At 40.9% G+C, this 19,285-nt stretch overlaps 1 protein-coding gene across 1 annotated transcript in view; it reads right to left on the bottom strand.

Moving 5' to 3' along the window:
• The window catches only part of MED13L (mediator complex subunit 13L), a 177,900-nt gene that overhangs the window by 13,497 nt on the left and 145,118 nt on the right, over positions 1 to 19,285 (bottom strand). The window contains exons 15-23 of the mRNA XM_030460813.1: positions 16,266 to 16,486; positions 13,367 to 13,572; positions 10,050 to 10,996; positions 9,206 to 9,385; positions 7,358 to 7,581; positions 6,552 to 6,744; positions 4,454 to 4,904; positions 2,937 to 3,156; positions 295 to 483 (exon numbers count right to left, since the gene is read on the bottom strand). Coding sequence (XP_030316673.1) covers positions 295 to 483; positions 2,937 to 3,156; positions 4,454 to 4,904; positions 6,552 to 6,744; positions 7,358 to 7,581; positions 9,206 to 9,385; positions 10,050 to 10,996; positions 13,367 to 13,572; positions 16,266 to 16,486 — 2,831 coding nt within the window. The remainder of the gene's footprint in view (positions 1 to 294; positions 484 to 2,936; positions 3,157 to 4,453; positions 4,905 to 6,551; positions 6,745 to 7,357; positions 7,582 to 9,205; positions 9,386 to 10,049; positions 10,997 to 13,366; positions 13,573 to 16,265; positions 16,487 to 19,285) is intronic.

A 19,285-nucleotide genomic window follows, 5' to 3' on the forward strand; every position in this document is an offset into this window, starting at 1 on the left:
ACTATAGACTCAAACTACAAAACGTCTCAGAATCCCAAGTAACAGCATACATTGCTTTCAAACTGAGCTTTAATTTAACCTTTTACTTTATGACTAAAACCAAGAAGCTTACAAAGTTTGGAAAGCAAATAGTCTGGCATTTTTCTTACTCCTTCTATTTCCTTTCCTTTTATATTGTCTCCGACAGTTTGAAATAATACTCCTAAAAATATTACTGCTACTCTTTTTTTGATATTTCAGAAAAGTAGTTGCAGTTTATTATCAGACTTCCAATGTCTTGGTGTCAAGACATACCTCAGGATTTTTGAGGGTCATCTCAATGCTGGCAGCTGGCCCAAAGCCTGTGAGAGACTTGATGTGGATCTGTGTGGGCAGTGGCCTCCTGCACTGGCAGTACACTGAAAATGCCAGAGACTTCAAGTGCTGAATGTAGAAAACCTGTTCATCCTTCATTGTCTGCAGCATGTACTGGCAAGGCACAATCTGTAAAATTGATATAAACAATGAAACATGACTTCAGGTCTTCAGCTGTGCATTAAAATCAAACCAGCTTCACACATTCTGTCAGTTAATAACCATGCCACTTCATCTGTGGTACTGAATTATTTACATTACAGCATCTGTAGCTTCCCATCAGGGCTCCTGCCCTTTTGCAGGAATGGTTACAACACCCAGCCACTGCAGCTTCCAGTACAATGATAGTTTTAAGGTTGCCAAATCTCTCAGAAAGCCAAGACTTCTCCTAGGCAATGCAAGAGGAAGTCCCCTTACAGGGCAGCACTAACTGTCTGGTACTGTCACACAGCTCCAGGAGCTGACAAACAGCTTTCCAGGAACTCTAAAGGAATTCTGCTTCCTGCCATATAAAAAGTCATAGAATTTTTAATTAAAGCTTTTAAAATCCTCAGTCCAAAACCAAACACACATATTCAAACATCTCTATTTATTTTATCTCTTTTTTATCAACATTTTCACTTGCAGGTAGTCTTTACTATATAATCTTTGGTGCTCTCTTCATGTCCAGGCAGGTTTGGTTCCATAGCTTGTGGTCAGAATTAGCATTTGTTTGCTCTTGGTGTGGGAATGAGCAGCACAGTGCCAGTCTTAGAGAAGACTGTAGAGAGGAGAACTGAAATTCTATTATAATGATTTATGTGGTTGTTTCTCCTTTTCAATTTAGTAAACAGTGGAACCTCAGCAACCTTATGCTGCTGTTCACTTTCATTTGTGAAGCAGGGTGCCTAAATGTACTAAATGTACAAGAAACAGAAAGGTGACTGAGGAGGTTTGAATTTGGTGGTTAAGACCCATTCTCAAGGAAACATTCCTTGAGAAGCAATAATCTATTCAGTTCACATCCTTTCCAAAATCAGAAGTAAATCCTTGAAAACTTTTTTTTTCATTAAATTTCCTTCACATGGTTATGGAAATGTCTGTCTCAGTAAGGTCTTTGGAACAGAAACAGTCAATACAGAATTGTTTATGTTGTATTTTTACACTCTAAAACCCAAGCAGATTCTTTTGACAAATATTTTTAGTAGTAATAAAACTTAAGTAATAACTTTTATGACTCTCTGGTTCTTGCATGAACCACTGGAACTTTGCTAGTATATTCTACTTAAGCATTACGACTGTTTTTAAAAGAAATTTTTTCTCCAAGAATTTCAGAGTTATAATAAATCTCTACACATTTGGTTTTGATTTGTTTTGAAATAACCTTGTATGTGTGTACACTGTCCTACAGCTGTGGGAGTATTATGCTGGTAACTATATATCCCATTACACTTTTACTTAAAAGAAAATTGTCTACTATTTTGACTTAAAATGGCAAAATGCCACCTCTTTGGACAAATAAGCATAAATGCCCAGAAAATAAACAGTATTTAGAAAGAGCTGGTAAAACCATGAGCTGCCTTGTATAGACTAAGATACAATTTCAGTGTACAGTTTACATGTTCCTGTATTTCAGACATTGCAATATCAGTGGCTATTTTATTTTTACTATATTCAGTTCTGAATCAATAAAATTTCCTGCAGTCTACCACAACCTGAAGTTATTAATCTGATTTTCTGTTCATCCCCAAGTAGAATTTATTTTGGTGACAGTTTCCTTGACATATGAGGGAATAAGGAGGGTCAAATTACCAAAAATGAGCAGTGTTTTATATGCCAATTTGAGACACTGTCACATTCTAATTTTATTTTTTATCATTTAAAATAAAATACTTTTAAATCAAGTTGAGCACACATGAACAAGGCACACTTCTCACACGTGCAGCATGCATACACAGGTTGTAATTTTTGTTCTCCCCTTCTCCCCCTGATTTAGACTGAGCTCCTGTGTAAGCAGAGACCTGGCAGAACAGGCACAGGCTGGGCAACAGGCCAGGCTCTGCTTCTGACTGCACAAATTCAATTCTTAAGAAATTTCATAGTAAGTAACTATTATTATATGCCAAGTTACATGGTAAATTATTTTTAAGAAGCAGATAATAACAATACAATAGTTAAATTATGCATTAAATGTCTGGTTCCCCATACTACTTCTGGATTAAAATTATAAATCAGAGCAAATATAAAAAGCAAACAACTCAACATGAAAAGTAATCAAAGGAGCAACTGGACATTTTTGGCAACAGCACCCAAGCTGCAACTTAAATAACTGAAATCCCTCTTCAGGAAGCATCTAGCATATATGATTGCTTAGAACCATGCAACAGAGTCTAATGCCAGAGATAACTGTGGCTGCCCTAAACTGACTTCCTCACCAAATCCAACTGTTTAATATGTAGCTTTGTACTTAAAGAAAACAATTTGCAAATGTCACTAAAATTCAATATATTTTCTTCCATTTTGAATTTTTTACTACAGCACATGTACCAAAGGTACAGAGTGACAGAATGACTCTCCTGTGTCACACAGGTAGGCAGAGTTACCTGGAGAATGAAAGAATTCCTCATGTTCTCAGGCAAGTTATCCAACATTTCTGTGTAGCATCTCATCAAACTTAACAGCCAGAAGTTGGTGGAGGCAGATTCTTCATCTGCAGTGTAGGTGAAAGGATCCACCATGTAGATGACCACAGCTGGGGGGTAGGCATTGCTGTCTGCAGACTCGGGCTCAGTGGGCACCCCGATCCGCTCCCTCTCTGTAACACTGCAGCACACGTGGGGTTAGCAAGCTGAGGCAACTCACAGAGACAACTCACAGCATTCAGAGACAACTCACAGCGTTCAGAGACAACTCACAGTGTTCAGAGACAACTCACAGTGTTCAGAGACAACTCACAGTGTTCAGAGACAACTCACAGTGTTCAGAGACAACTCACAGAGTTCAGAGACAACTCACAGAGTTCAGAGACAACTTACAACTGCTCAGTACTACTGTCTGTAAAGGTGTGCATGGGAAAACTAAAAATGATGACAACAGTGACTGAGGAGAGAGGACTCCTGGTCACAGCAGTTCTTAATCCAAATACCTCCTGTTAATTCTGCATTACAGATACTTGCCATAAAGTCTAAAATAATCTCATTTAATTCAATCAGAATCAGTATCTGAAGCACACGAAAAAGTTGAATAGTATTAGTTCTGCGGGTCTCTCTTTATGTATGAACATGTCTGGGTTTGGGTGCTCTTTAGGGCTTTCTTTTGGGAGAGATGGAAGGGGGAGAGAAGGAATTGAGCACTGAGCAAAAGTGACAGTAATAATCCTGGAGACTGAAGTCCTCTGTTTACAGAAAAGGTTCCACTGGAAGGAGCAACTGAACATTTGTCACTTGGTAAAACACTCCTCCCTGCCTCAGCCATGAACCAGAGGCTCAACATCTGCAAGTGATAAAAAGCAGCTCAGACTTCCTTGGTCAGAAACCATGCTGCAGCTGATAAAGTGGCATTTAGCAGAGATCCACGGAACAGATGTCTTCAGGATAACCCCAACTACAACAGGATGTGGGCTTTTCACTTCAGATACAGCAACTCCATAACATATATCATGACTATTAGTAATATGCATCATCGTGAGAGTAATGAAAAACATGCTCACTCAGGAAGCTGCTTACATAAGTTAAAAATCCTTCTCCTAATGTTGAAGTCTGATTGATGACTATCTATAATGAAGTCTTTACAAAAGTTGCACTGCTAAAATGTATTTTAAAGCAAGAGCAGCATATTCCTGTTTCCTGACCACATGGCAATACCTGCTTGCAAAACAATACTTGCAATGCAAGAAAACAAGGGGAAAAAAATAATCCCCAAATTGTGTTAATTTTAGAGGCATGATGGATTTGCCCAGGTCAAGAGGCATTCTGTGCCACACGAGATACCCTGCAGTGTATGTGCCAAAGAGTCCTTTCCTCTCAGGGGTTTATGTAAGGCTTAAAGCTTATGAGATGTATGGAAACAGATCAGTGGATTTAATTGTATTTTAAGTTATTTAAGCACTGAAGTAACTTACCCTTCCTGTCCTTCTTGTGGCTGTTGTGGTAAGGTTTGACCTGGTTCTGTGTCTCCTCCAGGACCTGTGCTCCCTTGTGAGCGGTCTGCGGCGTTTCCCCCAGTGCTGGTGTTCTGCCCTGAACCAGTGTTCCCACTAAACCCTGGAGTGGAGGTAGTGGCCATCTGGCTGACACCAGGTGTTGCAGAAGATGCTGACAGCTGTGGCACAGAGGATCCCGAGGATGAACTACTTCCCACTGGCAGGCTGGTGGTCCCACCACTGGGTGTGGAGTTGAGAGAACTGCCTGTCGGGGGTGCCCCAGCAGCTGGCAGACAGGTTGGATTTGAGGATCCAGGTCCAGATCCAGTGTTCCCAGGTACTGTTTGAGTCTGGTTTGCTGGTGCCGGGGTTTGGTACTTAGGTGGTAGCAATAAGCTGCTGTCAAGCTGCAGAGTGGCTAAGTAAGGTGCTGAAATGGCAGGTAAAGAGGAAAAGAGATGAATGAGAGTCTGCCAGATTGAGGTGAACTGCATGAAGCAGAAAGTCATACAGTATTTTCTGCAATTTTAGAATACTCTAAGAGTAAAAATGCAAAGTGAAATACGATCTCCATCACTAATACTTGCTTTGGAACCCAGTCTTCAGGGTTTCAGGTCTAACTGATACAAATCAAATGACACTAAAAACAGCACTGACATCTTGTTCCTCTGGCTACACTGTGTGTGGTAAGAGCTTCAGAGTGTTCAGCAGACTAAAAATCCAAAAGTCCTTTTACCTGAGCTACACTAATGGCAAACTGCAGTACATTAGTTCTGTTCCTCAGTATCAGAAAAAAGAGATATCACAGCAATTATTTTAAGTCATAAATGAATAAGAAATAACTAAATTAATAATTACTATTTAATGATTCTCAGAGGTGGTAAATCCCCAGCAGGGGATTTACCCATCAACTGCCAGCTAATTCTGGGATCAACTCAGCTAACTCTGGGATGTCTGCTTTAATTTTTTTCCAAAGCCAGCTCACCAGTTGTCAAGGCACACAGAGTTCAGTACTGGCATACCTTTTTCAGAGCAATGGGAGCAGGCACTTCTCAAGAAACCACTTAAAAGTTCCTACATCTTTTTAAACAATAAAAAAAAGTTTGCACATTTCAGCTCAAGCATGCAACACAGACATGGCTGCTGTTCTATCATCACTGCCTGTCCTGCTGACCAGCCCTGTCTCAGCAAATGTACTTCCAGTAATGTTTTGGATGGGTCTGTTTCTTGTGCCAAGAGTCCATTTCGCAGCCATACACACAACACATGTTATGTTGCCTCTGGATCCATTCTGGAATGGAACAACCACATCTCTCCTTGGACTGCATCAGGGAGCAATGTTAGAGGAGTCCAGGGACTCATCTAGGACCAGACTTCTAACACTACCTCAGCAAACTTTGTACCCTTCCACACTCTTTGATTCCACACTCCTTTGTGAAACAAGCACACCTCATATTGTATTATAAAAAAAAATGCAGCAGGTTGCCAAGAAAAAAGCAACAATACAAAACAATTAACCTTTAACAACATGTCTCTGTTTCAGTATGGATAAAAAAAGCCTACACAAGGTCCAGGAGACCATTATCTTCAGGTTCATGTGGCTCCAAGTATCCACACCCAGTATATTGAGGTCCTGGTCATCAAGGATACTCTCACTTTATCACCTCTGTTAGCTCTTTTCTTGCTTTGCAGACATCACACATCTCATTGTCACAGGAGTGTAATGGCACATATCAGCAGGTAAACCAGATCAAATTTATACATTCAGTCTTGCATGGAACATCTTTGAGACCCATAAACATCTTACACCATGGTGACTTCTCTAATAAAAAAGGTAAGAGTTGGCTTTTGAATCTCTAACATGATCACCAGACCGATAAATAAGTCTCTCAAGTAGGCAAATAGAACATGAAATTAGTGAAGAAATTAAGATAAAGCCCCATCATACCTTTTTTATTTTTAAACATTATAATCCACACCCTAAGACCAAGTCCCTTCCTTCCACCCACTGCAGATAAGAACTTACCTAACCCACCTGCAGGAGGGCAGCAGCTCTGCTGTGCCCTGCCAGACTTACCGAGGTGATGGCGGCACACCTGGGCGTAGAGCTTGAGCCTGGAATGATTGTCAGCCTCCTCAGAGCCCCAGGGCTGGCTGAACCATTCGCTCACCAGCTCGTCCGTCAGCTTCTGGGCCACGCTCTTGCCCACCCGCATGATTCCATCACGGAGCACTTTGCAGATGGGTTTGTGCTGGCCAAGCCTACACATCTGGTAAGGAAAGAAGAAATGTTTGTAACTGGCTGCCCAGCACCTGAACAGATGAGGCAGACTGGTTTGTACCATGAACTCTCTGTTACCAGCACACATCTGATGGCTTATTAATAAATATAAAGCCAAAAGGATAAGTCTATCTGCTGACTTGAAATTGTACTGACAGCAAAACTAAGGGCACAAGCTCATCTTACATATTCAAGAGTACAAAATGAGTGTGCTAAAAAAAGGAAACAGATTTCTCTCCATCCTAGCACATACAGGAAAACACTTTTTTCAGTCTGCTCCTTGCTCTTTAGGTTTGGTTGGGCCTTCATGTATTAGGCTGCAACTGTATAACACCACAGTGAATTTTGCTCTGCAAAATAAAGAGAATGTATGCTGGGAAGAGCAGATGGCAACTAATACCCAGAAACACACAGAGAATCACAATGTAACTCAATGAGACTGTGCTCTTGGACTCTGGAAGTGCAGGAACTCCCCCAAATTAAGTCAATCCTTATTCAAATCATTTTTACTTAAAAAAACCCCAAACATGGCTCTCTCCCAATGAACATGCAATAGAGCAGAAATGACACTTAGAAATAACTGAGTGTCGTTCCTTCCCAACCTCATAGACAGCACTCAAGTCCCTGAAGAAAGTTTTGGCTCCATCGAGCAAGGCCTCATTTTCTGGACACACCACGATGTAGGCGACATCCCGATGGCCCCCGTAGGGATCCAGCAACAGCCTCTCCCAGAAGGGCAAGGAGAACGGAGAGATTGTCAGGAAGTCCTTGTCATAACCCACCAGCAAAGTCGGGATTGGAAGAGGCTCAGGAGATTCCTCAGAGCCTTCAAAGAGAAAAAAAAAAAAAAAAAAAGTAAGTCAAAATAACTTAATAACTGTTCAGTAACTGCAGTGGGGTCTCTGCTGTACCAGGAAGTGAGTTCTTTTCTAGCAGTATTGGAAATTACTAATTCCTTGTCATGCTCTCTCCTAGAATTTTAAGCATAGAGTGGAAATCTATATCGAGGCCATATTGTGCCTGATAAACCATGTTTTCCCCCTTTTTAATTGGAAAAAAGATATTTAATAAAGGAGAAGATAAGATTTATATTGTACTTAAGAAAAGTCATAAAATCGAAGTTCAGACAGCCAAAGAGAGGGAGCTGATCCAAGCATCATTTAAACTCTGCTAGAAAGCTTCAATAAACCACCTTTCAGTGTACTGTACATGGAGGTACTGCATTCCCAAGGCTTCATCCTCTGGTTTTACTGTGTCATAACCATGAGCACGTCTCACAAGTTCCTATTCAATCAAAAGTAATAACATGTATACATGAAATCTGATTTTGCAGTTCTTCATCTGCCTCCATCTGGTTGTGCAAAGTTACTAATATGATTAGGTAAAGTTATTCTCAGGTATATAACACCAAGCTAAGTAACTGTAATTCTAATAACTGCCTCCTGCTCCACTCCATGGGAAGTGCTCCAGAGCAGCTGCTGCCAGAGCCGAGAGGATTCCCATCCAGTGTAAAATGGATGGCACTGTGCTCATTAGAAGAAATACTGTTGAAAATTTCAAGCAAAAATATACCCAAATATTTCCTGCAGAATATAATCCAACTTTATTAAAAAGCCAACATTCAGTAGAGATTATGGCATCTGTATCAAAGGCTCTGCTGCTGAATAAATGGTAATTTTCTTCTTACTCTCTAATAACAATTAGTGAAACCTAACTCTTCAAGTTGCATTTAACTTTTAAGTGCTGGAAAAATGATGAGATTAGGAGTATTAAACACAAAAGAGCTCTAGACAGGAGCTGTATTTACAAGTTGACCAAGCCCCAAAGGAAAGCTTCAATTTATCAAATACCAACAGAGAGAAAATAAAGCAAAGCACAATGGAACTGTAGGGAAAAAAACCCAAAACTAAGACTGCATTGGTTAAGATTGAAAAAAACCTGAAGGCCTGAAATAATGTATTTGAATGTCAGTCATTATTTTGCCAATGTGCACATCCCCATCTATGTTGTGATTCTGATTTTGCAGAAGTGTCACTTACAGCCAGGAGATACTTAAAACTTCTTATTGAGACTCAGGGAAACCTTAGAACAAGCAAACCTCTTAGTGGAGCAAGTACAGCCACTTTTTGTGTGTTTGCATAGCTCAAAAACCCCCTCCTCCCTCCCCATGAGGATCTGGTACAGGTTCCTCTGTTGGGGTCAGTGCCAGCCAACACACAGACTGAGGCAGGGAGCCTGATCCTCACCCAGCATTTTTGCTCTCTAAATACTCAGTCTGGAAGGGAACAACCTCCACTATGCTATTCAAGCATCTGCTTTAAATGCTTTTTAAGGCACTTCCAAGCTATGTGAAGACCCCATTTGTTCTTACAAACTTCCAGAAGGAAGTGCCAGTTTCCAGAAAACTCTGCTTTCATTTTAACTCTTGGCATACACTGTGAGGTATGTACCATAGGTTCCCCGTCCTGCCATCTTATGGAATTGCTGCCAGGTGAGTGGTCCCTGCACGTGCTGGATGTTCTCCCAGGTCCTTCCTGTTCGTTTCTTCTGGATGGCATCCTGGAGAAAGGGCTGCAGTGACAGCAGCATACGCACCACGTCCTGGGAGGAGAGCATGCTGATATCCAACACTGCAGAGGAGAAAGGAGCATCAGTCATTTTCAGTGAGGAACAGAACAATGATTCTGAGGTGGCAACATTTTTTGGGTTGTTGTTGCTTTTTATTGCTTTTCACAATGCTCATAGATCAGCAGAACTCTCATTATTAGCTTAATGGCATTTTATGTGCTACTTCATGAGAATATTGCTGAAATAGAGGTGTCATCACATTCCTGCTCACACACCTTTCAATGTTACTGTTGTCCAGCTCAGTTACTAAGGAGTCAGAGCATCTTCAGCATATAGATAATATTTGATTATAATACCACTTTTTTTTCCCCTTAGTGACCTTTCATACAGGGCAGTTCTTTTCTGCCTGACTGCTTATACCCTTCTTCAAAAAACAAAGGGCTGTAATTCTGCCCTTTCCTCAACTTGTTTTGCATCTCTCCTTCAGCTCAACTTCCACAGATTCTTACACAATGTAGTCCATGCAGCCTAATGACAACTGGATTACCAGTAATTGGGATGTCATTTATAAAGCTTTGAGAGATCTACCTTACTTCTAGAATATTTTCATGCATTTCATGCATCCCACACAGGGATTAAATGTGTCAGGACTGGCATGTTTCAAACAAATTTACAGAAGTGACAAAAAAAAATTCAAAGAGAACAAGCAAGTCCTCTGATCCCTACCATTGCTGTGAGGCCAAGAATGTACAGTGGCACTTCTGACCAGGGCTTCGTCCACTTTTCCACCAGTGGGGTTGTCCACATACTGCCTGCCCTGCTCGAGGGCATTGAAGCACTCCACCCAGGAGTCGTTGCTGTCTGCCTGCAGCCGGTCGTAGCTCCAGTTGACGCAGGGCAGCGCCTGGCGGTTGTTGGAGGCCATGTAGTCCAGGCAGCTCAGGGAGGTGAAGGGCTGCGTGTGCTGATTCTGGAGGAGCAGGAGGAGACTCATGGGAGGTTCCTGGCTCCTTCGAGCTCCCTCTCCCATCTGAGAGATGAAGTTGCTTTGGCAGATCATCAGTCGTCTTTCTGCAGCTTGGCCGATGTCGGAGGTCTTGCCAAAAATATCCAGCTCGTCCTCGATGAAGAGCCCCGAGTTGTAGCCCAGCTTGCGGTTCATGATGGCGCTGAATCCGCAGGTGCAGCGGTACTGATCCTCGTTGGAGGAGTCTGGGATGTACAGTCCCACATCCGCACCCTTGATGTTCATGTTGCAGGCGCATATGCAGCAGCTGTCGAAGTTGCGGTCTTTGAAGATGTTCAGCACGGAGTCTGAGAGGATCAGAGTGACGTAGAGGCTGTGGGCTTCGGGGATGGGCTGCACCGTGCCCGGCTCCACCGAGTTGAGGGGCCGGGTAGTGGAAGGGGTGGAAGCGGGTGAACCTTGGTCTGTGCTGTCGTACTTCACAGACCCTTGGCCGCTCGCAGTCCCCCCCCCTCTGGGAGTCCTCGGGGTCCTGGGGGTGCGGGGGGTGGGGACAGAGAAGCGGGGAGTTGCTGGTGAGGGCAGGACCCCTGCGCCGCTGTTGCTGGCCGGAGCGGCGCTGTTCAGCGTCACCGGGGTGTTCATCTGAGGAGTGCTCATCTGAAGATAGTCTTGGTCAGCCAGGCTCCCTACACTAGGCACATTGCTACAAGAAATAAATGAGAAAGAGTCAAAATGCCAGCACAAACTGTTCAGTTGTGAGGACTGGTTTTGTCAAAACTTAGTTTTAAATATAAGGAGATGGTGAAAACTGAGAGAATTCACCGTGATCTTGGTAAAGAACACACATTTTGCTCATAACCTTCTCCTCATGTATCTCAACTAAAATTGTAATTCTCATCATGAACACTGCTGTTTCTTATCTGTCTAATAGAAAAGGTACCTTCTGAGGCACTTAGCCCTCTAAAAGATTATTCTCACAGCCTAAAACTCAAATGCTTCTGAGAAGAATATCTAGATAAATTATCAAGTTAAGTTTATAGGATATTTTTCTAACTCTTTAGGGAAGAGAGAAAGAATTATAGTTGATCTCTAAACACAATTATCTGCAGAGAGATATACATTAGTAGAAATGAAGAAAATATTTCAGAGGCATATAAGTCCTACTTTATTTTAGAAACCATCATTTATATCACTGTCCCAAGTCCTGCACATGGCACTTACATACAGAGGTTTGTAACTGGTAAGAGTCTTACAGATAACTATAAATGCTCATTCAGTCTGCAGCACAACATGACACATTCCATTAGGAACTCAGAGTCAAGCAAAGCTAAGAACTGTATTTTTGGGTCATCTCTTGCCACGACTGGTTTTGATTACTCTGGTTTTGTCAGTTTTTTGCCAAATTCAAATGACCTAAGAAGAGTCTGTACATTCCCATGAGATCTGTCTTATCCCTGGAATGACTCATTACAGATACAATGAATATATTATGAAAATAATATGATCTTAACTTTCCTCTTTCCCAGTTTCTAATAAGCTGCTCCCTTTTTTTGAAGTTTCTTCATTATGTATTAGGGACAGGAAAAAGTGTAAGAACTCACAGAGTCTCTTGATAAAGGAGGGGAAATAGGGTTTTTTCCATGTTTGTCTGTTCTTACAGAGTATTTCTGTGTTATTCCAAAGGAATACTATTTTAATGCTCACATATCATTAGTGACTTGAAAAGGAAAATAGTGAAGACCTCATTCCTTAGAAAAATTTATTACCTTGAACTGATGTATGTCCAATTCAAAGCAAGAGAAGAAAAAAAAGTAAAACCCAAACAACCCAAGGCTTGAAGGAGTTCTGAATCCAAAGCAAACCAAATGCTTCAGACTAATAAGAAAAGGTGACCTAGAAACCTTGATTGGCAATCACCACTCTGTCAGAAGCCTGCAGTAATCATCTTCACTCTAATTGGATTACATTGAGAATGAAAGGGGTTTTTTCCCCAACAAATACCTGAAATTAATAACCAGCTCAGGCCTGGTGAATCACTTACTATTATGAAGAAACTGAGAATTAAATTGCTCCCTAGGGCCTATATCAAGGGTTTACAATTTCTTTTTTGCCATTCTTTTGAGAACACTGAAGGATCCTTTGGAGCTGCAAAAGGACTGATTTAAAGGATCCCTGGACTGATTTAAACATACAGGCAGCTTCCTCTAGAAATCTGTGCAGTGCAGCAGGAGACCTTTTACTATTATTATGCATTTTAAGAGGTTTTCTTAATTTAATGGTGAAATTCTTGACAGCTCTCAAAATCTCCAGTAATTAATTCCTTCTATAAACAACGCTGATTTCTGAGAACTGAGTAACAAATACAAGGTTTTTAATTTATTATCAGTGTCTGCTTATAAGTCACAGCACTCTGATACTTGGCATCTTTTGTTTTTGTATTTAGAACTGGGGAGGTGGCATCTGCCTGATGAGCAGCTCCAGATGTGACTCATTCAGGTAAAATCCCAAGAACTCAGAAGCTCCATGTCCATGAGGAGATGGAGAAGAGAGCTGGCACAGGCTTAGGCAAAATTCTAAGAGCCCTCAGAAGGCAAAATGTTGTTGTCAGGACTGGGTAACATCAGACTGAAGCTCAAACTGAGTACACAGTTACAAATGGGAGGGGAGCCTAACTCTAAGCTGGAGAACTGGACACTGAAAGGGGAGTACACAGACATGAGTTTAAATGCAATAATTGTATTCCCTAACATTTCTGGTTTATGTTAAATTACAGTATTTTCCTGTATCAGAAATTGCAATTAATTCAAGTGTCACTTACTCCTGTTCTAGGAGTGTAGTGGACACACACTGTAACACCACCAACGTCCCAAGCCTATTTTTAATTCAGATGTTCCTAATAACAGCTTTTTTTATCTCACACAGTGACAAACTTACAAGGTTGAAAGTATCATCTGCAGGTCATTTTATGGTCTGGTGCATAGTAAAGCACTGGTAATAGATGCAAACATTTTAATTAACAAGCCATTTGAGGTATGAGCATAAGAAAACTGATTTTCTACACAACTGTACTCACTTGTAGCCATCTCTAATGAAAGTGGCTGCAGGTGGCAAAGGAAGTTGTTCAATTTTAGGAGGAACAGCCCAAGAAGGCCTGAAAATGCAGGCATCTGGTATCTTCAGAGGTAGGAGGCACTGGCTTGGCAGTATCTTCAGTGGAGCAAATAAGGAGGAGCCCACAAAAGGTTGAAATGATGGAACTTTGTGCACGTACGAAAAATCCTGTAACATCCAAGTGACATGGTTTACAACAATATGGTAAGATTGCTCTTTAGTATTTAGATACTTATTTTTAATTAAAACCTATTACACTGTTTGAACCCTCTACAACTGTGTTTTTTCCAAAATTAAATATGTATTTACTCATTTTACAAAACACTCAAGAGCAGGATTTTCATTGGCTGTCATGTCTGCTTGCAGAGAATGATAACAAGGAACTTCAGCCAGAGTTTCTAGAGCTATTCCAAGTTCCTTTCAGAAGATCTAGTCCCTTTGAAGCACTACTGCAAAGTAAAATTATTAAAATAGTACCATTAATCTTCCCTAGCATTTCAGTATTTGACAACTCATTAGTTGTTTGCTTTCTTTCCCCTTGCACCTTGTAAAGCATTGATAGATGAGAAATGTGTGGATCTTCAGCTGCTGAATACTCAGCACAAGGAAACTACTTACATGTTCTCAGAATGATTAGCAATGGTTTAGGTGCTTGTTTCCCCACTGGTGTGTATGAGCAGGTGTGACACACTTAAAAGCAAGTCAACTGTGCTGTTGGAAATGTTATCAGACAGAATTAAGATATGTATTTTAATACTCCTAAAATGGTTGTGAAAGAGATTAAAATATCTTCAGTATCAGTGATGCCCTAAAATCTGTTCCCACTTTCAGCTCAGCAAGTTCCAGTACAGGTTTTCTTTCCAGGCCCAAATTATCCTAGTCTTAAGCAAATACTTTACTGCATGAACAGCAGAAAACAACCAGCAAGACACATGGCAAGGCAAAATCTTACAAACCTTATAAAAAATTACTTTCAACTTCTATAGTAGTGTAAATATTGGTAGATACACCAACTATAAAAAGCAAATTGACAACTGTTCCTGAGCAGAACCTCTTAAGAAGATGCCTTTTCTCCACATGCCTTCAAGTTCCAAAGCTGGGGCAGGAGGAGGAAGAGACCTTGCAGTAACAAAGCAGACTTGCTCCAGGTGGTCAACTCTTCACCAGCAAGGGGGGCACTGCTAACAACCCCCCTAACAACCACTTTTGCAAAGTCTTTCCCAACAGAATTGTGTAGCAGCTCTCCAGCAGCTCAGCTGGAGCATGGGTGTCAGGTTAACGAGCAGCCCTGGTATCTTCACAGGCTGTATCATACTATGGAGACACAAACCCTGAATGCAACAATCTGTCCTGACTCCCCCAGGGACAGGGACTTCTTCCCTCTACCTGCTCTCATGGAGAAGCTCACCCCAGAGTTTGCCTGTGCTTACATTCAGTCTGCCTAAGTCAGTACACCCTTACTGTCATGCAGGAACACTGACCAATTCACAGCTGACCGAATCATTTATACTAAGAAACATTTAAATATCAGTGTGTCATATTGATATATAGCCACTTCTTGTCCATGCAACTGTATGGACATGTACTTTCCACGTACTGCTTTCTCAGCAGTGCAGATGCTTAAAAATAAACCTCTGGTTAATTCCAACATTCACAGGAGCAGAAAAAGAGGGAACAAGGTGTTGTAAGGGAAAGAATTGGCTGCTGAAGGAGAAGGAACAGGCTGAGGCTGATTAGGGATAGGGTGGGCCTGAGGGAGAAGAATTAGAAAATCAAGGGCTGGGGTCTACTAGGAAGACAAAGTTGTATTGAGTATCTCCCTTTTTATTACCTGCACAGAAATGAGCTTCCTGCAGAACAAGGCAGTGTGTATTTCTACAAGGAAATGTGCATTTTTAAATTAAAAAAACCCTCAGCCTCCATGCATGGAAATGTAATAACGTAACTTTGGCAAAAGTGACAGAAATTGACTCAAAAAGCTAAGTAATGCAGAATACACACACACAGGCAGAATGATTTGTCCTACCTCTTAACCTGTGCTGAAATGGAACAATGAGATACAAGTCAATGTACACTAAGTGCTTATGTTGAGTCCTCTCATGTGATGCTATGGAAAAATGGATACATCTTGATATGTAAAGTCTGGGAGGTGAGTACCAGGGCCCAGCAGCAGAGTCCCCATTTCAAAATAGTTCTTTACTCAGATACACTATTGGACTCAATATAGGAGTAACTATGTGACATTACCTGACCTGTGTTATACAGAAAGTCAGATAAGAATGGTCCCATCTGGCCTTAAAACTTGTGAAGTAACATCAGCTGAAGAAGAAACAGAGCAAGTTCAACCCCTGGGCTTTCTCAGAGACTTTCAACCCTAACCAAAAAAGGCAACATTTCAGAAAGAAAAAGGCAGCCCTTCTACATGCACGTTTTTATCCTTGCTGCATCCCCAGAGACTGGCAGCAAGGAGTGGCTGTACATAAAAGATGCTACAGAAAATTTATCTGAAGAAATAAATAATTTAACAGCTACTCAGCTTTTTTTCAAACACGTACATTGTTAGGCACTGTGCTCATTTCACACACAGTGCTGCTTGTTTCCTGACAATACTCAAAAACATTACAAATATAAAATTACGAGAAGAAAAATACCTACAGTTAAAAGCAGGGAAATAATTAAAAGGTTTTTTTAACCAGCAAAGACATTTTTTTCCCAACTAAGGACTGATATGCACTTTATACAGCTTCTGTTCACATTTGCTCAAGCAGCCTGCAACACACACTGCATGTGTGTGACTTGTTTATTAAAACCAAAACATACACAGAGGAGATTATAAAAATACCAGATCTTTAGCACATTACCTTGATTTCTTCAGGTTTAGGGCTACCTAATCCATCCTCCACCTCCATTTTAAACTCAGTGAGCTGTGTTGGAACCATGTTGACCATGGGACTTTCCATCATTCCCAAGGTAGTCACAGTCTCTGAACTTATTCCATCTTTGTAATTCATTACTGGGGAGAAGGCAGGATGTTGTTCTAAAGAAGGTGGTGTTGGGAACATCCTCTGGAGATCTGCCACAGCTAAATATGATGAAATAATGCACTGTTAATCATTAAAATATCAATTCTCAAAGAAATCCCATAAAACATTAGAGCTCTTATTTCATCAGTTAAAACCTAGCAAAGATTCTATTCACTATAGTTCTGATACAGTATAAATCTTGACACAAAGTTAACTGCTAGAGATAATTTCCAACAATTCCTAGGGTTTACTTTACCAGCTTGCTGTTCAGCACAGAAACAATAAACTCCCAGGTACCTAAATTCTACATAAAATTTTAACAGCAATGAAATACTTCATAACAGAAGAGATAACTGACATTAATGCAAAGTTCACCCCAGAAACTGTTACTACAGAGATATGGAGTATTTTTTTATCCCTTTTTTAGAGCCGGTACTGAGCCCTAAAACAGGAGGCCTTTGGAATTAGGGTGCACTTAGCAACGTTTTTCCACTGTCACATTGTCATTGTAGTCTCATTTGGTCCGTAGTGACATAATTCCTGGAGAGAGGAGAGGCTACTGTTGCTAACACAAACAGAGAGTTTTGCTTCAGAATCAGACTGCCAGGCATCCAAAAGTGACAAGCATCAGAGGAAGCCAAAAACTGCAGACATTAAGCCAGGAAAATCCCTAAATTACTTCTTATTAAATGAACCTAATGTAATCATCTTTCCTGTATTATTCTTTTTTAAGCAAAAAAACCCAAACCAGCCGAAGCAGACATGATTAATCAAATCTAATGCCATTAAACAATCTTAAGAGTAAAGTCTTGCATTTTCTCCCCAGCTGTTCTTTTTACTTCCAATTCAAACAGGTGAGGTCCTCTCAAAATGGAGTTCTGTTGGTACTGGCAGTCCAAGCTGAACCCAAAGTCTTCAACAACCTGGAGCAGTAAATAACGGGCTTTTTTTTTTTCCTTCCCTTTCTCAATCTTTGAATGAAAACTTCACAAGACCTTAGTCTTGTCCTGATCTAGGATAAATTCGTATTGAAAACAGGTTCAGCAGAATGGAAAAACCTATTTTCCAGCCCATGCTAGTACAAAATAGAATCCTCAGGATGCCAGCAGGATTAACTACTGCTCCTGGTTTTCAACAAAGAGAAGTGTGCCTTAGAAACTGGAGAAAAGGGGCAGGAAGGAAGGTTACAATGAAATGTGGTCTGTAGGACCTGAGTGTGGTGTACAAGTCATTTGGGTTCCCTGCAGATTCTGTTGTGCTGGTGGCAAGGGGACAGCTACAAAGCAGAACTGGAGGGGATCTCTCCAACCTGTTTCACACAGCTCTGTAGTACAGCAGCTTCACACACTCAGACTCACTCCAGTTTGCAAAATTCTGCAGTGCAGATTCATAAAGAAGTTTAATTACAAAAAGTCCCCCAAGCCTACAGCAACAGGCTAACTATCATTACTCATTTTCATGTGTGTCATGCTTGAAAAAGCTTTGCATATTTTAAAAAGCTATGGATCAACTAAACCTGTCAAAATCCAGTCTTTGTATACTTCAGTCTTCCACATATGAGTAAATCAGCAAAGCCTTTATGGGTCCATAAAACTCTGACTCATCTCCCTCAGACTGTTTTTTTCTTCTCCTCAATTTATTCTCATTACTAGCTAAAGTTAATGAGAAGGCACTAAAGAATGATTTGGAGAGAGATTTGATTTCTGCTTAGAGCAGCCACAAAAATCAAATATTCTTCCCCCTCACCACTAAGTAATTTGTAATTCATACAATGACTGGTTAGTATTATATCAAAAATTCTCACCTGCCTCCTCTCACACATACATACAAACATTTCTCTTTCACCTCAAGAGAAATTCCACCAATTTGAATAGAATCAAAGTATCAGTTATGTTGGAAAAGACCTCCAAGATCATCCAGTGCAACCCTAAACCTAACACTGCCCAGGCCACCCCTGCCCCATGTCCCTCATCCCCACATCCCCAGGGCTTTTAAATCCCTCCAGGGATGATGGGGACTCCAGCCCTGCCCTGGGCAGCCTGGGCCAGGCCCTGACAACCCTTTCCAGGGAGAAATTGTTCCCCAGCTCCAACCTTAACCTCCCATAGCACAACTTGAGGTGGTTTCTGAGCCCCTCCTTTCAGGTGCAGGCAATGCCAGGAAGCCCAGGTATCTCCAAGTTATCTTTTCCAATAGCTGTTGGCACAGTTCTTACAAAAAAGCCCTATTTATTGTTCATACATCTTCAGAATACTACATTTAATTTCTAGGTTTCCTGCACTCCTGTAGCCTGTCTTGTACATGGGTAAGTGCCTGCACAGGCATCACTTCTGCCATAACCATCTGTAAAAGGTCAACAACGTTTCTTCAGTTAGAACCCAGTTCTTTGATTTTGATTGTGCACTTCCACACCTAGATTAAACCCTGAAGGTGATTTTAGCCTGAATTTATCAAATGCTGAATGCAATTTTCTTCCAAGACAGGTTGTGCCATAATGGCCAACTGGTAATCACATCTTTACATTCTTTAACTTCTTTAGAAAGAGGAATGATTTATACTTAACAAGGGTTATGGTAATGGTGGAAGTGACAGCTGAGTTTAAATACTGAACTCAGAATAGAGGGATAGCTTCTAAATGGAGATTTAGAACAGATCCCTCCCATGCTTCCAACCTGAAACAATAAGGTCAAAAATAAGCAACACAAATCTCAGTAGGCACATTAAAATAAATGTCAATTACCATCCACTGTTTTTCATAAAATCTGCTTCTCCTCCTTCAATATTGGCACCTGGTATTTACAGAACTAAAGAAGCACACATTACAAGCCTCTTACTAGCAGTGTGGTAGCTGTAAGGAC

Source organism: Calypte anna, chromosome 15 (genome assembly GCF_003957555.1).
Source record: "Calypte anna isolate BGI_N300 chromosome 15, bCalAnn1_v1.p, whole genome shotgun sequence".
NCBI classification, from domain to species: Eukaryota; Metazoa; Chordata; class Aves; order Apodiformes; family Trochilidae; genus Calypte; species Calypte anna.